At 38.8% G+C, this 22,794-nt stretch overlaps 2 protein-coding genes and 1 long non-coding RNA gene across 4 annotated transcripts in view; 2 read left to right on the top strand and 1 right to left on the bottom strand.

Moving 5' to 3' along the window:
• The window catches only part of Slco1b3 (solute carrier organic anion transporter family member 1B3), a 1,042,880-nt gene that overhangs the window by 552,839 nt on the left and 467,247 nt on the right, over positions 1-22,794 (top strand). The gene's annotated exons all lie outside the window — the stretch shown is intronic.
• Positions 1,528-4,365, top strand: LOC142855422 (uncharacterized). The gene is made up of 3 exons (XR_012911509.1): positions 1,528-1,582; positions 3,621-3,734; positions 4,197-4,365. It is a non-coding gene; the product is annotated as an uncharacterized LOC142855422 (long non-coding RNA).
• LOC142855848 (solute carrier organic anion transporter family member 1A5) overlaps positions 13,894-22,794 on the bottom strand; it is an 83,468-nt gene continuing 74,567 nt past the window's right edge. For both annotated transcript variants that reach the window (XM_075982372.1, XM_075982373.1), the window contains exons 13-16: positions 21,596-21,768; positions 19,241-19,305; positions 18,519-18,636; positions 13,894-15,344 (exon numbers count right to left, since the gene is read on the bottom strand). In XM_075982372.1, coding sequence (XP_075838487.1) covers positions 15,125-15,344; positions 18,519-18,636; positions 19,241-19,305; positions 21,596-21,768 — 576 coding nt within the window. In that variant the 3' untranslated portion in view covers positions 13,894-15,124. The remainder of the gene's footprint in view (positions 15,345-18,518; positions 18,637-19,240; positions 19,306-21,595; positions 21,769-22,794) is intronic.

Genomic DNA, 22,794 nt, shown 5'->3' with positions numbered 1-22,794 from the left:
GCAGACGGGCAGAAGCCTTCTCTCCACAGTCAGGCGACAGTGGCGCTGACGCCTGTCTAATATGGGTGTGGCCGGGACTGCGGGATCTCGGAGTTATAAATCCTCCTGGTCATTTGGGAGGACAGCCGGAATCTCAAGTTTGGGTTTTGGAGGTTCCTTTAAGGAACTATGTTCATAGCAGCATTATTTGTAGTAGCCAAAACCTGGAAACAACCTAGATGCCCCTCAGTGGAAAAATGGATGAAGAAAGTGTGGAATATGTATGCATTAGAGTACTACTCAGCGGTAAAAAACAATGACATCTTGACTTTTGCATGCAAATGGATGGAAATAGAAAACACTATCCTGAGTGAGGTAACCCAGACCCAAAAAGATAAATATGATATGTACTCACTCATAAGTGTATTCTAGCCATAAATAAAAAGCATTGAGCCTATAATTCGTGATCCTAGAGAAGCTAAATAAGAAGCTAAATAAGAACCCAAAGAAAAACATATAGTTATCCTCCTGGATATTGGAAGTAGACAAGATTGCCAGGCAAAAATTGAGAGATTGTGGGTGGGATGGGGGTAAGGGGAGATGGGGAGAAAAAAGTGAGAAGGGGAGGATGGGGAGAGCTTAGGGGAATGGGACGTTTGGGATGTTGGAAGGGTGGATATGGGAGCAGGGAAGTATATATCTTAACTAAGGGAGCCATTTGAGGGTCGGAAGAGACTGGACTCTAGAAGGGTTCCCAGGTGTCCTTGGAGATGTCCCCAGCTAGATCCTTGGGAAGCTGAGGAGAGGGGGCCTGAAATGGCTCTATCCTATAGCCACACTGATGAATATCTTCCATATCACCATAGAACCTTCATCTGGCAATGGATGAAGCTGGAAACAGAGACCCACATTGAAGCACTGGACTGAGCTCCCAAGGTCCAAATGAGGAGCAAAAGGAGGGAGAACATGAGCAAGGAAGTCAGGACCGCAAGGGGTGCGCCCACCCACTGAGACAGCAGGGCTGATCTAATGGGAGCTCACCATGGCCAGCTGGACTGGGACTGATGGAGCATGTTGGTCAAACCGCACTCTCTGAATGTGTCTGACAAGGAGGGCTGACTGATAAGCCAAGGACAACGGCACTGGGTTGTGATTCTACTGTATGTACTGGCTTTATGGGAGCCTAGTCTGTTTGGATGCTCATCTTCCTAGACCTGGATGGAGGGGGGATGACCTTGAACTTCCCACGGGGCAGGGAACCCTGACTGCTCTTTGGACTGGAGAGGGAGAGGGAAGAGGAGTGGGGGGAGGGAGATGGAAATGGGGGAGAGTGAGGGAAATGGGAGGAGGGGAGGAGGTGGAAATTTTTAATTAAAAATAAATAAGTAAATGAAAAAAAAAGAGATCCGTGTTAAATACGCTATAAAATGTCTTTGAAGGTTCTAATTTAAAACAGCATTGATCAGAACTGACGGAGGTAACTTGACTTCAGTGCTTTTTGCTTCACAGCAAATTTGAGAGCGGTGCACATCTCCAAGCTGCCTGCTGCTCTTCTTATCCTTTCTGTGGCACTAAACCACGTGAAAGCTCCAACTGTCAGAAGGTTGGTATTCTGAAAATCTCTACTTTATTTGAAAAGTGTGGGGAAATTACAATTGAACAATGCAGCCATGAGCAGTACTTGAAGCCTAATGTTTTCCTTCTGCATTCTTAAAAACAAAGTCAGTGACTGATGATTGACTGGAAGAACTTCTTACAGATGGGCATGGATGATGACATTTGTCTGGAAACTCGTCAGAACCTACAGGGGCAAACCCAGAGTAAAACCTGGCAAAAGCCAGAAAAACTGACAGACAGATAGACATTCCTGCTGTTTAAACCCAGTACTGAAAGAAATGGAAGGGATTGAACAAAACAATGAATTTCATGTCAGCTGAAATTTTGGTGCATAGTTTTAGTACTGTGTTTATTGTTTGTTCTTCTTCAGAAGATACAGGAAATATCCAAACTTCTGCATCTCCTTCTGGAAATTGAAACTATAAAATCGGAGACAAATGAAAAATTTTAAGAAGTTAAACTTCAGAATTAGTTTAAAAGTCACTTGTTATTTGAAGGTCATTCCATGCCATGGCTATACAGAATTATAAGAAGTTATTACATACAATATGACTCTGAGTATCTGTGGATGTAAATTAGTAATATCTGAAATATTGCCAATGTATAAATTGTTCATATATATTATCATGATTTCTGAGGAAGGCTTATTGGAAGCATCAAGGTAAACAAAGAAAACTAAATAATAGTTTGAGGAAATCTAAGGTAAAGACAGCTAACAGAATAGTAACAATTCCAACCATCAGAGGAAAACCACTAAAAACTGCAATTCTCCATCTATTTAATAGATTCCTGAGACCAAACCCATGAATATCATTTAAATTATGTAATGAAAATTTGTGCCTAAATTAGTTTTAAGCAATATATTCTCAGGAATATATTACCCATCTTGGGCAGCACAAAGAATTAAATTTACCTTTGAAAATTTATGTGATTTAATCTCTCATTGGAAGTATCATCATCATCTCTTTTTATTCTCTGGAATATGTGTTCCTGGGTAAAGGTCTGTGTCAGTGTACAGACATTTCTACAACACCAGTTGTGATTAATAGCAGGAATCATCAGAAAGTGGCTTTTGTCATCTTAAAACTCAATGGTTTCACACATTGTTCTCTGAACTAAATGTAATTTTCAATAGGAATTTTAATGGCTAAAAATAATTATAAAACCAATATGAAGTTTCTAAGAACCAGAACAATTGAATCCTGACAGAATATTTAACAGAATTACCTAATATGTCTGCTAATATCTTGATTTTTTTCTTCCAGTACATTCAGAGAGATTTGCTTAGCAACTCTACTGAGTGTCTGTGAGTGCTCACATTTTATACAGTGAACTTTAAAAATAGAATAATTCATAACATTATTATCTGTCAGATCATTTTTGTGTTTTCTCATAATTACTTGTCTTGTGCATACTCACAAGACAACTGTAAAATGTTTGCTAATGCATTTCTTGACATCAGTATGCTCATTGGTGATGGAGGATGTTTACAGAGATTTCTGTCCCACCTGATCCCACAGTCATTCAGTCCCAAAGAAACACGTAGAGTCCTACGTTAATTATAAACTGGTTGACCTATTAGTTCAGGCGTTCTTATTAACTAATTCTTATATCTTATATTAATCCATAATTCTTGTCTGTGTTAGTCATGTGGCTTGGTACCATTTATCAGTGAATCTTTCTCATCTTGTATCTTCTGCATCTGGGTGATGACTGCAGACTAATCCTTTCCTCTTCCCAGAATTCTCCCATTCTCATCGCCCTGCCTCTACTTCCTGCCTGGTCTCCCCACCTATACAAACAGAAAGGGATGGAAAATGCCCCCAGAAATTATTGCATAACACTTCATTAACCTTGAATTTTTTAACCCTAATGAGAAAGGAACAATGGCAGCAGAGAGATATTTGATAATAGAAAAACTTCTGAATTGAATCAGCCAGTATATTTCAAGGATGTGTTGACTTCACAATGGAAACCAGGAGACGTGCTACGTTGAGGAAAGTGTTTCACTCTTGTTTCCACAGGAGAAGAAAAACTATGGATACCCTCAAAATTAATAAAGATTCAGTAGGAAAAGGAAAAACCCCTTGAGAAAGAAAAATGACAGCTCATCCCTAGAGTTGACAACCATACAGATGGTAAGAAAACCTCATAAAGGTTGGGGCAGGATTCTGTTCTTGCCTTTGCAGGAAAATATTCATCTCCAAAAAAGACCTTGGACATCTAGATGCCTAAAGGGGAAAAGATAGATACCAGAAAGGATCAACAATCAAAGAGAAATCTGACTTATGATGCTGTATCATCTACATGATAAAATTTGATTATCTGAGCATGTATATATCTCTTCTTAAAAATAAGAGTTGGCTTTGGAGTTGGACAATGGCTATCCTTCTCTAAATCCAAGTTTGTTTTTAAAAGAAAAAATCAGAACTTCTGTCTCATGTCAGGAGCCATCTGGTATAGGACAGAAAGAAGATAGGTTTTAAAACAATATTTTACTTTTCTCCATTCCCATTTTGTCTACATTGTATTTTTCATTGAATATATTTCTATATGAATAATGTTTAAGTTTTCAACAATTAACAGTAGATTTCCTGCAGTAATCTTTGAAGCTTCCAGGAAGAAGATGTAGTCCCACAACAATGACTCCACCTGGTTGATATGATGTCATGATGCTGATAGTGCTACTATGAGACCAGTTTTTGGATACCAACTGTGAAAATGATACACCTTCTTACAATGTTCTGGCCAGAACTCCACATAAGAACTTCAAAAAAGACGGCGGAGGCGGCCGGAACACTGGACAGCGGAGGTGGCTGGAGGATGCCCTCCACAGCCGGCGGGGACCTACTGGGACCGGCTGGGACCGGCTGGGACTGGAGCGGCAGCAGAGGACTCAGGCAGCAGGCGGCGGGAACCGTCCTCGCAGCAGAAGCAGGCTGCAGGGACCGCGCCCAACACCGAAAGCAGATCGCCCCACTACAATTAAATCAAAGAGGTAGGCCTTTGGTTGGGGAGGTCCCTGGCAAAGGAGGAGCCGGGTCCTATTCCTGAAGACCCTTCTGAGGGGTGAGAGGGATCTTGGCCCCTGGCAGGAACCAGGAAACAGAGCAAGGGCATTTTGTAAGAGGAGCCCCTGGCTAGCAGGGAAACCTGAACCAGTTTTAACAGACCCCTTAGATAGCATCGATAGGAGGAGATGGGCAGGTGCCAAGGCAAGAATTCACCCAATAATCTGAAAAACAGCATGAAAACACCAGAACCCAATGATCTTACAACAGAAGGTCTTCAACACCCTAACACAGAAGAAGTGGAAAAAATTGACTTTGTGAAAGCAATAGAGTCCCTTAAACAACATGTGAAAAATGCCCTTATAGAAATGGATGAGAAGTATAACCAAAAATTTGAAAAAATGAGTAAATACGTACATAATAACCTGGGTAACCAAGAAAAAATGATCAAACAGGTAATGGAAACAGTTCAAGAATTGAAAACTGAAATGGAAGCAAGGAAGAAAACACAAACTGAGGACCAGCTGGATATGGAAAATCTAGGTCAACGAGCAGAGCCTACAGAAACAAGCATAATCAATAGAACACAAGAAATAGAAGAAAGAATCTCAGATTCTGAGGACACCATAGAGAAAATAAACTCTCTGATCAAAGAAAACTGCAAAGCCAACAAATTCTCATCACAAAACATTCAGGAATTATGGGACACAATAAAAAGACCAAACCTAAGAATAATAGGAATAGAAGAAGAAGAGTCACAGCTCAAAGGCCCAGAAAATATTTTGAACAAAATTATGGAAGAAAACTTTCCCAACATAAAGAAAGATATTCCTTTGAATATTCAAGAAGCATACAGAACACCAAACAGACTGGATCAAAGAAAAACATCCCCTCACCATATAATAATCAAAACACAAAATATACAGGTTAAAGAAAGAATACCAAGAGCTGCAAAGGAAAAAGGCCAACTAACTTATAAAGGTAAACCAATCAGACTTACACCTGATTTCTCTATGGAAACAATGAAAGCCAGAAGGTCCTGGATAGAAGTACTGCAGAAGCTAAGAGGCCATGGATGCAAGCCCAGACTACTATACCCAGCCAAGCTTTCATTCACTATAAATGGAGAAAGCAAGACATTCCAGGATAAGAACAAATTTAAACAATACGTAGCCACGAATCCAGCCCTACAGAAAATAATAGAAGGAAAATCGCAACCCAAGGAATTCAAAATTGCCAACACTGCCTACAATAACTGAGGCATCTAGCAACCCTTCACTAGCACAACTCAAAGAAGGGAGACACACAAATTCTACTTCCAAAAACAATAAGAATATCCGGCGTAAACAACCACTGGTCATTAATGTCACTTAATATTAATGGTCTCAATTCACCTATGAAAAGGCACAGGCTAAGAGGTTGGATACGAAAACAGGATCCAACATTCTGCTGTTTGCAAGAAACACATCTCAACCACAAAGACAGGCATCTACTCAGAGTAAAGGGTTGGGAAAAGGTCTTTCAAGCAAATGGTCCTAAGAAAAAAGCAGGTGTGGCCATATTAATTTCTAACAAAACTGACTTCAAACTAAAATCAATCAGAAGAGATCGAGATGGACACTTTATACTCATAACAGGAACAATTTGTCAGGATGACGTCACAATCCTGAATATTTACGCCCCCAATATAAAAGCACCCACTTATGTAAAAGAAATATTACTAAAACTCAAGGCAGACACCAAACCACACACACTAGTAGTAGGAGACTTCAATACACCTCTCTCAGCAATGGACAGGTCAATCAGACAGAAACCTAATAAAGAAGTAAGAGAACTACTGGAGGTAATGAAGCAAATGGACTTAACAGACATCTATAGAACATTCCACCCAAATAGGAAAGAATATACCTTCTTCTCTGCAGCTCATGGAACCTTCTCGAAAATTGACCACATACTCGGAAACAAAGGAAACCTCCACAGATACAAAAAAATATCAGTGTCCACCTGTGTCTTATCAGATCACCACGGATTAAAGTTAGAATTCAACAACAATCCTACCTCCACAAAGCCGACAAACACATGGAAACTGAACAGTCAACTACTGAACCACACCTGGGTCAAGGAAGAAATCAAGAAAAAAATTAAAGTCTTCCTTGAATTTAATGAAAATAAAGGGACAACATACTCAAACCTATGGGACACTATGAAAGCAGTGCTAAGAGGAAAGTTCATAGCACTAAGTGCCCACTTAAAGAAAACAGAGAAAGCATACATCGGAGACTTAACAGCACACCTGAAAGCTTTAGAAAAAAAAGAAGCAGATGCGCCCAGGAGGAGTAGAAGACTGGAAATAATCAAACTGAGGGCGGAAATCAACAAAATAGAAACACAGAAAACAGTCCAAAGAATCAATGAAACAAAAAGTTGGTTCTTGGAGAAAATCAACAAGATCGACAAACCACTATCCAAACTAATTAAACGACAGAGAGAGAACACGCAAATAAATAAGATCAGAAATGAAAAGGGGGACATAACCACAGACACAGAGGAAATTCAGAGACTCATTAGATCTTACTACAAAAGCCTGTATGCCACAAAACTAGAAAATGCAAAAGAAATGGACATTTTTTTAGATAAGTACCACATGGCAAAGCTAAACCAAGACCAGGTGAATGATCTAAATAGACCTGTTAGTCGCGAAGAACTAGAAACCGTTATCAAAAATCTCCCTTCCAAAAAAAACCCCAGGACCAGATGGTTTCAATGCAGAATTCTACCAGAACTTCCAAGAAGAGCTAATACCTATACTCCTTAATGTATTTCACAATACAGAAACAGAAGAGTCATTGCCAAATTCCTTTTATGAAGCTACAGTTACCCTGATACCAAAACCACACAAAGACCCAGCCAAGAAAGAGATTTACAGGCCTATCTCACTCATGAATATCGACGCAAAAATTCTCAATAAAATACTGGCAAACCGAATCCAAGAACACATTAGAAAAATTATCCATCATGATCAAGTAGGCTTCATCCCAGAGATGCAGGGCTGGTTCAACATACAAAAATCTATCAAGGTAATCCACCATATAAATAAACTGAAATAAAAAAAAACCATATGATCATTTCATTAGATGCTGAAAAAGCATTTGACAAAATTCAACACCCCTTTATGATAAAAGTCTTGGAGAGATTAGGGATACAAGGGTCATACCTAAATATAATAAAAGCTATTTACAGCAACCTGACAGCTAACATTAAAGTAAATGGAGAAAAACTCAAAGCCATCCCACTAAAATCAGGAACACGACAAGGCTGTCCACTCTCTCCATACCTCTTCAATATAGTGCTTGAAGTTCTAGCAATAGCAATACGACAACATAAGGGGATCAAGGGGATTCGTATCGGAAAAGAAGAAGTTAAGCTCTCGTTATTTGCAGATGATATGATAGTATACATAAGCGACCCCAAAAACTTTACCAAAGAACTCCTACAGCTGATAAACACCTTTAGTAATGTGGCAGGATACAAGATCAGCTCCAAAAACTCAGTGGCCTTCCTATACACTAAGGATAAGGAAACAGAGAGGGAAATTAGAGAAGCATCACCTTTCACGATAGCCACAAATAGCATAAAATATCTTGGGGTAACTCTGACCAAGGAAGTGAAAGATCTATTTGACAAGAACTTTAAGTCTTTGAAGAAAGAAATTGAAGAGGACACCAGAAAATGGAAGGATCTCCCTTGCTCCTGGATTGGGAGGATCAACATAGTAAAAATGGCAATTCTACCAAAAGCAATCTATAGATCAATGCAATCCCCATCAAAATCCCATCAAAATTCTTCACAGATCTTGAGAGGACAATAATCAACTTTATATGGAAAAACAAAAAACCCAGGATAGCCAAAACAATCTTATACAACAAAGGAGCGTCTGGAGGCATTACCATCCCTGACTTCAAACTCTACTACGGAGCTACAGTATTGAAAACAGCTTGGTATTGGCATAAAAACAGAGAAGTCGACCAATGGAATTGAATAGAAGACCCTGACATTAACCCACAAACCTATGAACACCTGATTTTCGATAAAGGAGCTAAAAGTATACAATGGAAAAAAAGAGAGCATCTTCAACAAATTGTGCTGGCAAAACTGGATATCAACCTGTAGAAGAAGGAACTAGATACATATCTATCACCATGCACAAAACTCAAGTCCAAATGGATTAAAGACCTCAATATCAGTCCAAACACACTGAACCTGATAGAAGAGAAAGTGGGAAGTACTCTACAACACATGGGCACAGGAGACCACTTCCTACGTATAACCCCAGCAGCACAGACATTAAGGACCTCATTGAATAAATGGGACCTCCTGAGACTGAGAAGCTTTTGTAAAGCAAAGGACACTGTCACTAAGACACAAAGGCAACCCACTGACTGGGAGAAGATCTTCACCAACCCCGCAACTGACAAAGGTCTGATCTCCAAAATATATAAAGATCTCAAGAAACTAGACCGTAAAAGGCTAATCAACCCAATTATAAAATGGGGCATTGAGCTGAACAGAGAATTCTCAACAGAAGAACTTCAAATGGCCAAAAGACACTTAAGGTCATGCTCAACTTCCTTAGCAATCAGGGAAATGCAAGTCAAGACAACTTTAAGATACCATCTTACACCTGTCAGAATGGCTAAAATAAAAAACACCAATGATAGCCTTTGTTGGAGAGGTTGTGGAGAAAGGGGTACACTCATCCATTGCTGGTAGGAATGCAAACTTGTGCAACCACTTTGGAAAGCAGTGTGGCGGTTTCTCAGGAAATTCGGAATCAACCTACCCCTGGACCCAGCAATACCACTCTTGGGAAAATACCCAAGAGAGGCCTTATCATACAACAAAAGTATATGCTCAACTATGTTCATAGCAGCATTGTTTGTGATAGCCGGAACCTGGAAACAACCTAGATGCCCTTCAATAGAAGAATGGATGAAGAAAGTATGGAATATATACATATTAGAGTACTACTCAGCAGTAAAAAACAAGGGCTTCTTGAATTTTGCATGCAAATGGATGGAAATAGAAAACACTATCCTGAGTGAGGTAAGCCAGACCCAAAAAGAGGAACATGGGATGTACTCACTCATATTTGGTTTCTAGCCATAAACAAAGGACAGTGATCCTAGAGAAGCTAAATAAGGAGAACCCAAAGTAAAACATATAGGCATCCTCCTGAATATTAACCTTCAGCAGGAGATGAAAGGAGACAGAGACAGAGACCTACATTGGAGCACCAGACATAAATCTCAAGGTCCAAATCAGGAGCAGAAGGAGAAAGAGCATGAGCAAGGAACTCAGGACTGCAAGGGGTGCACCCACACACTGAGACAATGGGGATGTTCTACTGGGAACTCACCAAGGCCAGCTGGCCTGGGTCTGGAAAAGCCTGGGATAAAACCGGACTCTCTGAACATAGTGGACAATGAGGACTACTGAGAACTCAAGAACAATGGCAATGGGTTTCTGATCCTACTGCATGCACTGGCTTTGTGGGAGCCTAGGCAGTTTGGATGCTCAACTTACTAGACCTGGATGGAGGTGGGGGTTCCTTGGACTTCCCACAGTACAGGGAACCCTGATTGCTTTTCGGTCTGAGGAGGAGGGATTGAAATTGGGGGAGGGGGATGGAAATGGGAGGCGGTTGCGGGGAAGAGACAGAAATCTTTAATAAATAAATAAATTAAAAAAAAGAACTTCAAAAAAATAAATCTATCGACTATTCAGAGACCATTTTGCAATTAATTATACAAAACAGCAACAGAGCAGTCTTGAAATTTAACCATCATTTGGCATTTGGTGTGGGATAATTCTGTATTCTGTCAATTATGTTTTAAATAAATGCTGATTGGCCAGTAGCCAGGCAGGAAGTATAAGCAAGACAACCAGACAGGAAGTAGAGGCAGGGAAATGAGAACAGGAGAATTCAGGGAAGAGGAAAGTCCATTCCTCTGCATTCCTGTACGACCACAGAAGGAGCAAGATGTGACTATACTGCTGAAGAAGGTACTGAGCCATGTAGCTAACACAGATAAGAATAATGGGCAAATGTAAGTTATAAGAGTTAATAAGAAGCCTGAGCTAATGGACCAATCAGTTTATGATTAATGTAGACCTCTGTGTGATTTCTTTGGGACTTTATAACTGTGGGAACCAGGCAGCACAAGGATCGGGTGGGACAGAAAACCCCAACAACAATCATTTTACTTTTATAGGTTCCCATAGAAAAAAACATCGCCCCCATGACAGCAAGAAGCAATTCTAGAAGACAATGTCCCCTCTCTCAACAAAGTTTGTCCTCATGGTTAGGGACACCATTTGATGTTGTTTATTACTCACAAAGAGTTGGGGGTTGGGGTAGAAATTATGTAAGCCTAGAGATCAAAAAAAGAGAAAAAACTGGATGGGATAATAGGTAGATTAGTGTGAATTTATTCACACTAACAATAATAATAGTGAGTAATAGAGTGAATACTTATGAGCTATTGTTTATGGACAATTAACATTGGTATAGCTTCTTATATATTGATACAAGTTCAAATTATAATTGTTATTTCTATTTACAATATTTGTACAACTATTCAAAGTTATTTTGTCATATTGTATGTATGCATGTTTCTGCCTCTATTTAAAATATTTGGTATATTGATACAATTTTAGGATATATTTATCATATTGAATTATAATTTATACCTCTGGTTAAGATATTTACACATTGTTTACATTTTGAGGTCATTGTCCTCCTTTAGTGCACAGTTGTTTAAAGATTGTTTAATATTCTGATATGAAGTCTTAATCTTTAAGTTACATGCATCTTGAAAAAAAGTGCTGTTTCAGATGCTAGTGATAAATGATACATTTCCACTCAAACTAACTTTTCTAGGAATCAAAATGCTGTGTCTTCACAAATGGAATATTTTCAGCCAACCAACTTTTGCAATCACTTAGATAAAAAAAAAATCAATAAATGGTGGACTCAGTTCTTTCCTCTTCTGTAAAGGGCTTTTTTTATTATTAATCTTTCTTTTATCCATACATTGCTCTTGAAGAAAAATTATTTTAACCATATTTTATGTGTATGAGATAAAATGAAAACTGATAAAAGAAATTAAATTGAAAGGCAAATGCCTAGGCCTTTGTTCTTCCTTCAGACCCTCACACTGGCCCAAAGATGATCACTTGTGAGCTTGCAAACAACTCTTTGCTCCCTTTGGTGGTGAGTTCAACCATGCTAACAAGCACATATCACAAAATATTAACATATCAAGTTCAGTTTCACACCATGGCATACATGACACAGTGATTGACTCCCCCTTCCTTTTCCATTACTTCTTCCGGATTCTGTGTTGTTTAATGTTGAAATTTTAACTTCTTGAAGTTTTTATTATAATGAAATTACAGCTACATCAGTGAGAAACTATTATACATTCTATTAGGTTTAGATACATAAGAATACTAAACAGGAAACTTACTCATCTGCTGGTTTTCCTGCCTTTTCCCTTGCTCCTCTTCTACACATCTGTCTGCTGTACCCTGATCACACCCTGATGAGAATAAAGCTCAGAATAATAACCTATCTACCTGGGTCTCATAGACACCATTAGGAAATCCCCAAGGATTCCATTGCCTATGTTTTCTGGATTGCTTTCCCCACTAAGTGTCTAGGACGAACCTGTGCTTCTAGAGGGAAAGACTACAGTCTTCCTAAAGGGTGAGTCTCAAATTTTAAGAGGAAAAGACTATATTCTTTGTAAAGGATGAATCCCAAGCACTGAGTATAAGCATGTGAGCAGAAGTGCCAGGAAGATCAGAGTCATCAGAACCCACAGAGCTGGGATCATAGGTGGTTGAGGGTCGTGAGAACCAAACTCAGATTCTGTGCAAGAGCAGTACATGCTCTTGACTGCTGAGCCATCTGATTAATACCCCTGATCCTTTCCTTTTGTAGGACACAGTCACTAATTCAGGAAATCACAGCATGAAGATAAGTGCAGAAAGCGCTTCAGTGAAGTTGCCTACCTTCTCTTTGCTGTTGTTTGGGTTCGGACAATTCCCTCAACGGCCCATGTGATAAAGTCTTCAGGAAGGAGTTGTTGAAAGGTGATAGAAGCATTAAGACATGGTGACTAGATACTAGGTCACTGAACCCTTCTCTCTCTCTCTTTCTCACTTCTCTCTCTCTGTTCTCTCCTCTCTCTCCCTCTTCTCCTCTCTCTCTTCTCTCCCCCCCTCTCTTTCTCTCTCTTCTCTTCTTTCTCCTCTCTCTCATCTCTCTGTGTGTTTTCTCTCTCTCTCTCTCTCTCTCTCTCTCTCTCTCTCTCTCTCTCTCTCTCTCTCTCTCTGATTCACTGTCAATGTAAGGACAGCAACTTCCTTCCTATGAGTTTCATCCCAATGCATTGCATAGACCCAGGCCCAAAGCAGCAGGGCCGAGTGATCATGACCTGAGACCTCTGGAGCAAAACAAGCTCTTCTTTCATGGAAGTGGATTGTCCTTGGTTCAAGTAACAAAAAGTTGTCAGCGTAACTCTCCCATGAACATTCTGGCTCCCCAAAAGAGTTTTTGAGGTTGTACCTGCCTTCAATCTGCTCTAGATGGTAGAGATTCTCAATTTATTATACATAAATAAACATTGTATATTGACCCCTCCACTCCTTTATTTTCTTCAACATCCCCATCTTTAGGTATTTATACCATTTTTATATTACTGACATCCTTTACCAAAGGAAGAAAAATGAAGGAGAGAAACAAATAGTCATGTCCATGCTACTGTCTTAAGCCACAGCTATAAAACAACAGACAGACTTGCTGTTTCTTAAAATCTCTTCATTCTTTATCAGGCACCCAATAAACTTTTTTTCGATGTCAGTTACTTTTCACTGCTGTGATTAAACACCACAAAGCAACCAAAAGAAAAAAGAGGTTACTTTTGCTTATGATTCCAGAGAGACAGGAGTTCCTTAAGGCAAAGAGACATGACAGCAAGCACCAGGCATGGTGACTGGGGCAGGAAGCTGATGTGTCACATCCTCAACCTAAGCACTAAGCAGAGAGTAAACTGGTGGTAAGGGAGGCTTTTAACTCTCAATACCCAGCCCAGTGATTCACTTCCTCCATTAAGGATGAACCCCTACTCCACTCCAAGCAGAGTTATCAACAGCAAACCAAATGCACAAATGCCCGAGTCTACAAGGGACAGTTCTCAATCAAACCACCACAACTTGACTTTGGTTTGAAAGTATACCTTGAATTTTATTAATGCCAAGATTTATAGCAATAGTCACACTTAAAATCTTTCTACGTGCTTTTATTTATCTGTTTGCCGGTGGGGAAGTACAGGAGATGAGGGCATAGGACAGCTTGCAAGAGATGGTTCTCTCTCTTGGTCCCAGGGATCAAAACCACCTTGTCAGACTTTGAGGCAAACATCACTTTCCACTGAGCCACCCAGCTGGCTCTGCTTTGAAGGTTTTACTCTAAGGTAATTTTGAATATTAATTCCTATGTGCTCCTAGGACACATGAGTAAAATAAACACTGGGCCAAAGAATATTTGAAATATTTGGATATTTGAAAGTAATCTTTTGATAACATCTGACACAGCATCCAGCCTTGCTTTTTACTTTATTTTATGTTTTATTGTATTATCAGTAGTTTACCTTATTGTTGAACACAGGGTCTCCCACATTCTAGGCAAGCATTATGCCAAAGCCATACAGTCTCAAAGGATTGGCTTTCTCAAATATTTGCTTTTAAAAAAGAGTTTCATTACCATATTTTAATTGCTAGGGAGAATTCTGGGCATCTTTGCTACATGATTTTAAATAACATGATTAAATATTTCAGTGCTCTAAACAAAATGATCAAATGTGTGATATGAGTAATGAAATAATGGGGTAAAAACAACAGATGACACATTCATGAGAAGTCTAATTTTGGAAGCATCATTTCTAGAGTACAAAAAAAGAGAGTTTATAACTCTAAATAGATAAAAAGGTATTCATACGTCTTGCACATAGAAAAGATACATTTGAACAAATTATTTCAATGTAACACAACCAATATATAAATTTTCAATTCTAAATATCTCCAACATTGCAGCATAAATTCAATAAAATTGAATAGTGTCTCAGGAATGGGCAAGTTTTAACACTATTTGCAGATATGTGAAAAACACACAATTGCTTTGATTGAGTTAAAAGAGAAAATGCTGTTTGAAAATGAAGGCAGCTTTAAAATTCAGTGTGGGGTCACCATAGTCTTCCCTGGGAAAATCTTAAGTACTACCCCAATGTTATGAAAATGCTATCAGTAAATATTTTCATCATGAGCAAAATAATTTTGGAGGTTCTTCGGGATAAGATGAGTCCCTATAGTACAGCTCTCGTGAGGTACTGTAGGCTCAAAAGAACCAGATGCACACTCTCTCCATGGAATTGGGCAGGTCAGTGGAAACCTTGTTACAGCTTTGTTTTCAGTTCTGTGTCGTTCTCAACCTCAGGACTTCCGTGCACATCCTTGTGCTCGCCTTTCTTTCCTGTGAGCTTCATCTCTGGACGTTCAGTCTCTGCAAAGTCAATTTCCCCAGGGAGTTGGACCTTCCTCATAAGGATTAGAATGAAGATACCCGGGATGAAACTTGATCCTCTTAGAGCTGCTGGCAACCCAAGGTAAATACGCCTGTTGAAAACAATTGATCTGTATTAAATCTTAACGTACTCAGTGAAAGCTAATTCTGTATATTCTCACAGATCATTTAGTCTTCAAAAAAGTCAGGTGATTATTTTGCCCACGTAATTTATATACTCTAGTTCACTGAGCTGTTAATTCTTTCTGTCAAAAATGTCAAAAACTTCCAACATAAAAGTTTAAATGTATTTTTTCAGTTTGGTGATGGCTAGTTTCCATTGTCAACATGACTGAACTTAGGATCATTATAGAAATACATCTCTCGGTGTGTTATGAGAATCTTTTCAGTAGGCTTAGTTGAGGATGAAGTCCCTAACACAGCATGCAATATGACCAGCCTCCTTACACTGTGCCAACAATCCTCCTATTCCCTTACCTCACAATGGGCCATTATTCTGCCATTGTCATCTAGTCTCTTAAATACTGAGCCAAAAAAAGCCCTATATTGGGTTAAGGGTATTATTCTTTTCAATTTTGTTTGTTCCAGTTTTAATTATACATGTAAGAAACAACACAAAGCCACTTTTCAAGGTTTTCTTCCCACTCTGCATTTATCTGCTGTGCTACATTGAAAGATTTTTGTGATGTTAAAATCCTTCTATATCTAAACTAAGTCATATTACTCATTTTATATATTAGTTGATTCAATTTGTTAATTTCCATGCATAATTTTGCTTGTATAATCAATTTATTTTATAACTCTTTACTACTTTTAACTGTCTGTGTCTCTGTATGTATCCATGAGTCCTGGATACCCAGGAGTTGAAGTAACAGGAAGTTGTAGTCTGCCCAATATGGGTTATGAGAACTGAATACATGTCCTCTGCAAGAGCAAGCAATATATACTCTTAACCCCTGAGCCATCTCTTTAGAGCTAAATTCTTTCCATTTACTGAACTTGTCCAGTAAAGCATGAGGATTGTAGAAGCTTCCTGAAATGAATTGGGTAGTTTTACCTTTTACTATTTTTGAGAATAACTTATACACTGTTATAAGAATGTCTTCTTTGTAAATTTGATAAAATATTCCTTAAGGTTTCTGGACTTAATGTGTTTGGGATATAGGTATTTTGACATATGTACATTTTTAAATAATTATGAAAAATCCCTTCATGTTCTCAAAATACTTATAGGAAAATCTGGTGTGATGGATAGGCTGTCAACTTCATACAATCTAGAATCTTGTGGGAAGAAAGATTCACTGAAGGCCTGTGTGGATTATGTTAGCCTGTAAACATTTCTGTGGGAGATATTTTGGTTACATTAATTGAGGTGAGAAAACCTACCACACAGTGAGTGGCACCATTCCTTAGGCAGGAAATCCTGAACTACATACACGTAGAGAAAATTATCACGGCTATTTCTACAGTGGTAAAGTACAAACATATATGTGGAGAGAGATGCTTAAGACTTCAGATACAACAGTCTAGAAGTACAATCAAAATTTTTCTAGATGTATACTAGACTAACAAATATCTTAGTTTATGTTTCTGCCACTGTTATAAAAGACCCTGACAAAATCAATTTGAAGAAAAAGGGGTGAATTTGCTCAAGTTCTGGGTTAAAAGTCCAGCATTCTGGGTATGTCAAGACAACTGGAACTTTAACGCACACAGATATACAGACAGAAGTAGTTGACTTCTTCCACGCTGGTACTATAGGCATACCAGTCTGTGAATGGGAGAGCAGCCATCCCCAGCCATACATACATGAAAACAGGGCAATGGCCAGCACTTTTCTTTTCCTAGAAATTTTCAGTATCCTCCTCACCCAGAATCAGAGCAAAACTGGGTCCTACCTAAAGAAAGCCTAAATTCCTGTTGACTAATGAGTTTTTAGGATCAAAGAAGAGAACAGGGAAGTACATAGCAAACAAAATTTCTCTGTGGACTTTTTTGGACCTGTTGCCCTAGAAGGCCAAAAAGGTAACAGCTAAAGTCTGTTTCAAGATCAGTCTAGCGTGACCCCCGGGCATGGGACAGCAGTAAACCCGCAGTTATTCCACTATACTGTCAGCAACTGGTGCCTGTGTAGCACTGAGAGTGGTGGGAACCATGCAGGAACTGCTTTTAGTCTAAGCAGCAGCATGAAAGCACACAACTGGATGCACCCAGATCTCAGAGGCCAGGCTCCGCAGTCTGCTGGTTCTTGAGGGTAATGGTCTCAGTTTATTTCTATGTGTGGTAACTTTTTCCCCATCTGTGACACTCTCAGATGGCTTGTACCACAATCACTCTGCTGAGCCATGTTTTGTTCATGAGGCAGCCAACCACTATGTGCAAAAAAGCATCTATAGGTTCCTAGCGATGAGACCATCAGTCAAATTCAAGTAGCAGATGCCTTCTCAAGATAGTTCCTGGCTACGGTACCCAACATGTTCTACTAATCTGCCAGGCAGTACCTAGGTTTGGGGTTCTTAGTATATCAGGGTGCAAGCATGAGAGGGTTGTGAACGTTCCAGAAGCTCTAATGCCAGGATCCTTGCTGCTTGAATGTACTGGGACTGTCATACTGACCGACCCCTGCAGAAAGAAAGAGTCTTTCTCTCCCTAGGTATGGAGTAGTAGGAACTGAGAACTTTCTTTCCCATCAACAACGTCATTGTCACTGGTCTCTGGATCCTGCTGTCTGTTTATCTCCAGTGTTCTGCCATGCTGGCTCAGCTCAAGATGCAGCTCTCCTCCTACTGCTCCATCTGCTTCCTCTACGCAGACACTCTGCTCCCTTCCTGATGTATTTTCAAGGGTTAGGTTAGGAAGCTCACTCACACTTACATACATCAAGTACTTTACGAAAAAAGGGAAAATATTAAAATACACAAGGAAGTTATACCATCCATGGGCATTCTGAACATGAAACCTAATGTAATCTTGTCACCCAACAAAATGTTAGCTATAAATGGGGACATTTGATGTACTACAAAAGTAGGTCTCAAAAATTACCTTTACCTTTGCATCTGGAGCAATGGCTGAGCAGTTAAAAGTACCGGTTATTCTTCCAGAGGACCCATATTCAATTCCCAGAACTCACATGGCAGCTTAAAAACTGCCTGTAACTCCCCCTCCAGGGAATCTGACCCCATCACACAGACCACAGACACATATGTATGCAAAACACAAATGCACGTAATGTAGAAATAAACAAATAATTTTAAAAGTATCTTTACCTGAAGTTATTTATATCATACATTCTGCATGCCCCTGGCTCACCACATTTCAGAGTTCCCCAGTGTAAACAGGTTCTGTCTATCAAGGCACCAAAGTAAATAGGAGCCGGAATGCCCGCTGCAATAAAATGAGAAAGAAAAACAGTCCATCGAAAAGAAGAAAGAAAGGGGAAAGGATGCGATGTGTTATTTTATTTGGAAGTAGTTCAATTTTTCTCTTAAAAATATAACAAATTATGAATCAAACGTTCTACACTTCTAAATATTATAAATTAGTGTAAAGTTTCTAGATCATAACAAATGAAAACCATTGCATTAATAACCATCAGCATCATGTATTTTCTTAAATGTCTTGGGCTGGCTTTCTATACATCTAACTAACAGAGCCTACAGCAGAGAATTCCCTGTTTTTCTGTCACCAATCTACTTCACGTTCCCACAGATATACTTGAGAGCTCCTTTTCATGACTTCCTTTGTTCTCCAGCCACAAACATCATGAAACCATATCTATGTTGGAACCTGATATTTGGATGCCCTAAATCTGTGTTCTCATTATGGTGACTCATATTTGATTCCAGAATAAACCCTGTTATTTCTTCTAAGGTAAGTGTTGAGTTTTGAGTTGACAAGATAGTTCCTCTCTTTTTATTCAGAGAAAATAATTAGTTTATTGACTACTTAGCATAGTGTTGCTCTAATGTGTTGAGGAAATTGTTCATACCAAATATTCTTGTACAAAATGCATGTAATCCAATTCCAAGTGACTTCTCTTCAGACTTGATACACCTGAAGAATACATACACATATATAAAAGTACATCATGCAAACCCTAGGGTCCTATCATCCTCCCAATGACAGTCATAGTTCATGATCCTAATGGTTAAGCTTTGCATCCTGAAAAGAAGACAATGGTTCTCTATTGTTAAGCACCCATAGAGGAAGAAGAGAGTAATTTCTGAAAGCTCTCCAGTGACATCCACATATCTAAAGCATGGCAGAGCCCTTTAATGTTTAGACATTGACTGTTAACCAAGATGAATAGTCTTCTGTTTGCCATGGAGAGCACCATAGTATCCCCAGAATAATGGACCCAAAACTTTGAAACCAAAAAGCAAATAAGTCTTTCTTCTCTTAAGTTGTTTGCCAGGCATTTTGTCATTTTGATACAAAATCTAACATGTGTTATATAAAAATTCAAGTTATCGTAAAAATGATCCCACAGATAAACAGAGAAAAACTCCATCATGCAAGCTATGACATTAAGAAAATGCTTTTGTTACACGGAGTTAACAACTTTAGACATTTGTCTTTCCTGTACTGCCTATGAAAATAGACATAAGGGGGTTTGGGGGAATTACATTAAAAAGGAGGTTTATAAAGCAGTCAGGATAAAGTCTAAAAATATTCTTATGAATTAGGAATGTCGATGTTCATTTAAAATGTGATATTTTCCTACCAAATACATCTTTCAGTAAGAAGAGCATAATAAATACAATGTTGGTATTTCATTTCATAAGGGATTCCATGAGAAGTTCAAGAAAACACTACAGACTAGAGGAGTAATAATGGTGTGTAAACAGTAGAACTGTATTACCAATCATTGACACGGCAACTATCACAATCAGCAAGAAAGAACAAAGAAATATGAGAAAAATTAATTAGAATAGACCTTAACCCCATTATATCAAGAAATCACACATTATATCAAGAAATACAAGATGGTTCAGTGGGTAAAGTTGATTGCTACGAAGCTTGACAAACTGAGTTAAACACCTGAAAATCGTATAGTGGAAAGAGAACCAACCCCTGCAAAATGTCTTCTTATTTCAATATGCATGCCATCGCATGCAAACACACACACATACACACATACACTGAAAGCTTTTAGAAATCACACATTAAAACATCAATGAGCAAAAATTAAGTAAAACTTTAAAAAAATCAATGAGCCACATCTTTTATACCCAGTAAAAGAGTCAATGTCAAAAGGTAAGATAATTGAGAAAGTTAAGAACATGTAAATAGGGCATGGAAGCAGGAACAGACATGCAGTAAACACAAGATCATGTCTTGAAAGTGTTTGGAGATTTTAACAGTAGAGTGTAACTGCTCACATGCCCTTCACCTATGACCATCATCCTCTACAAGGAAAACTCAGTTGATATAAGGATATCAACTGAGCATGCTGCTTTGAAACAGAGGCACCTGGAGTAGTGAAGAAGAAAGAAGACGCCAAGTAGTCACATCAGCTGAATCAGCCTGGCATATGATAGAATGATAGATGCCACAGCCAATTCTCCCTCACTGGTAAGAATAACAAGCAAGACTAGGTGTCCTTTTCTGTCCATGAACCTATGAACAAGGCATATACCACATCCCCATCCGTGTGGACATGATAATATAACATTTTACCATGGAAAATGAAAATAGAAGGACGAATATCTAGCTTGTTCCAGAGAGTGTCTATGAAGGTAGAAGCAAGACTCCAAGAACCTTTCTTGGGAAAAATATTTTAATAGATGACCAAAAATCTAAATAGCATTGGTGGGGTGCTCAGTGTGTAAAGATGCTTGCCACAAAGGAAAGATGACCTGAGTTCAATACCCAGCAGAATTCAAGAACATATGAAAAAAAACTAAAAATAAGAAACCCCAGTTCAGTGGCATGCAACTGTAATTCTAATATTCCCATAATGAAATAGGAGAAAATAGAATTGCTTGGGACCTTGAAGGCCATGTATGCTGGAATTCTCAGCCAGCACAGCAGCAGAAATATGAGAAACCCTGCCTTAAAAACAAGATGAATGGAGAGAACTGATTCCCAAACATTGTCTTCTGATATCCCTCTGATCTTATTGGCACCCAGGAGCCCATGTCCACCACATACACACACACACACAGAGAGAGAGAGAGAGAGAGAGAGAGAGAGAGACAGACAGACAGACAGAGACAGACAGAGAGAGACAGAGAGACAGAGAGAGACAGAGAGACAGAGAGAGACAGAGAGAGATCATAAACTTGCATATGCACACACTACTAAAAAAAGTAGGACACTAAATGAAAGAGTTACTTATTACCTCAGAAGAACCATATACCCAGGTATGGCTGATAGCGAGTAGATGAAACAGCCAAATACTGACACGATTAAGAAGTACTGCAGCTTGATAGTACAGTCAGGGCTTTTGTTACACAGTCCAAGAACAGCAGATGCATTTCCTGAAGACTGAATGCAGCTGCAATTTTGAAACACCTGTCAAAAAAAGTGTCCTATTTAAGAAAGAGAAATATTGGACATAGACCTTCAGTATTGTCGACAAGGCCAATTAGAGCAAAATGTAGAGTGTTGGGGCCAAAGACAGAGCTCATAGGAAGAGCACTCATCTAGTTTGAATGAAGACCATAGTTTGAGCACAAATATCATCGTGGTTTTTCCCCCTTTATCCCCATCCCTTTTGTAGTATCTTGGAATTCTATTATAAAATAAAAAAGGCAGATTTTAAAAGTTGGTATTTTTCTAAATTTTTGAAATAATTTGCAAAAATTCAATTGTCCTGAATGCACATTTGTTTTATTTTTATATTTATTTTCATGTTTGTTTGGTTTCTTGTGGGTGTAAATGTATACATGTGTGCATGTGAATTGTGTGTGTGTCTATGTGTGAACAAGTGTGTGCCAGGACATACATGAAAAAGTCAGGGGATAAATTATGGAACTAGATTCTCTTCTAGCATGCAGGATGTAGTTCTGATAGTAAGGTTTGGTGGCAAATGCCTTTACCCACCAAGCCAACATTTTAGCTTGCACATAAAATTTTAAAAAGGAAATAAATACTGCTTTGTTTTGTTTTGACCCTAATACTAAATGCTAAAACAAAATGTGTTTCAGAAGGTTGATGGAGTAGTTAGGTGCTTACTAATAAAGTCATGTTCCAAGAAAAAGACTTTATTTAAAAATTAAGGTCAATTGTTTTTGAATTGTTCTGTTTCTGAGCTTAATTAAGAATCAAAATTTATATTTCATTTTGGTTATCAGCCAACTCTGTAAGTATTATATCATGTTTAAGACAAGAAAAATGATTGTTTATCTGCTACACTACAATGATGGGCAACTTCAGAGACAGCACAGTGTGTAAAGTCCTGCACAGCCATGAGGACCTGAGTTCAGATCCCCAAAGATGCATGTGGAGAGGAAGTGCTCCAAACACTGGTGCTCTGAAGAAGGGAGCAGGTGACTCCCTGGGGCTCACTTGCCAGGCAGCCTAACAGAATCAGCAAAT

This window comes from Microtus pennsylvanicus, chromosome 8, assembly GCF_037038515.1.
Source record: "Microtus pennsylvanicus isolate mMicPen1 chromosome 8, mMicPen1.hap1, whole genome shotgun sequence".
Classification (NCBI taxonomy): domain Eukaryota; kingdom Metazoa; phylum Chordata; class Mammalia; order Rodentia; family Cricetidae; genus Microtus; species Microtus pennsylvanicus.
Note: the sequence above shows the minus strand (reverse complement) of the source record. Positions and strands in the feature narration are given on the sequence as shown.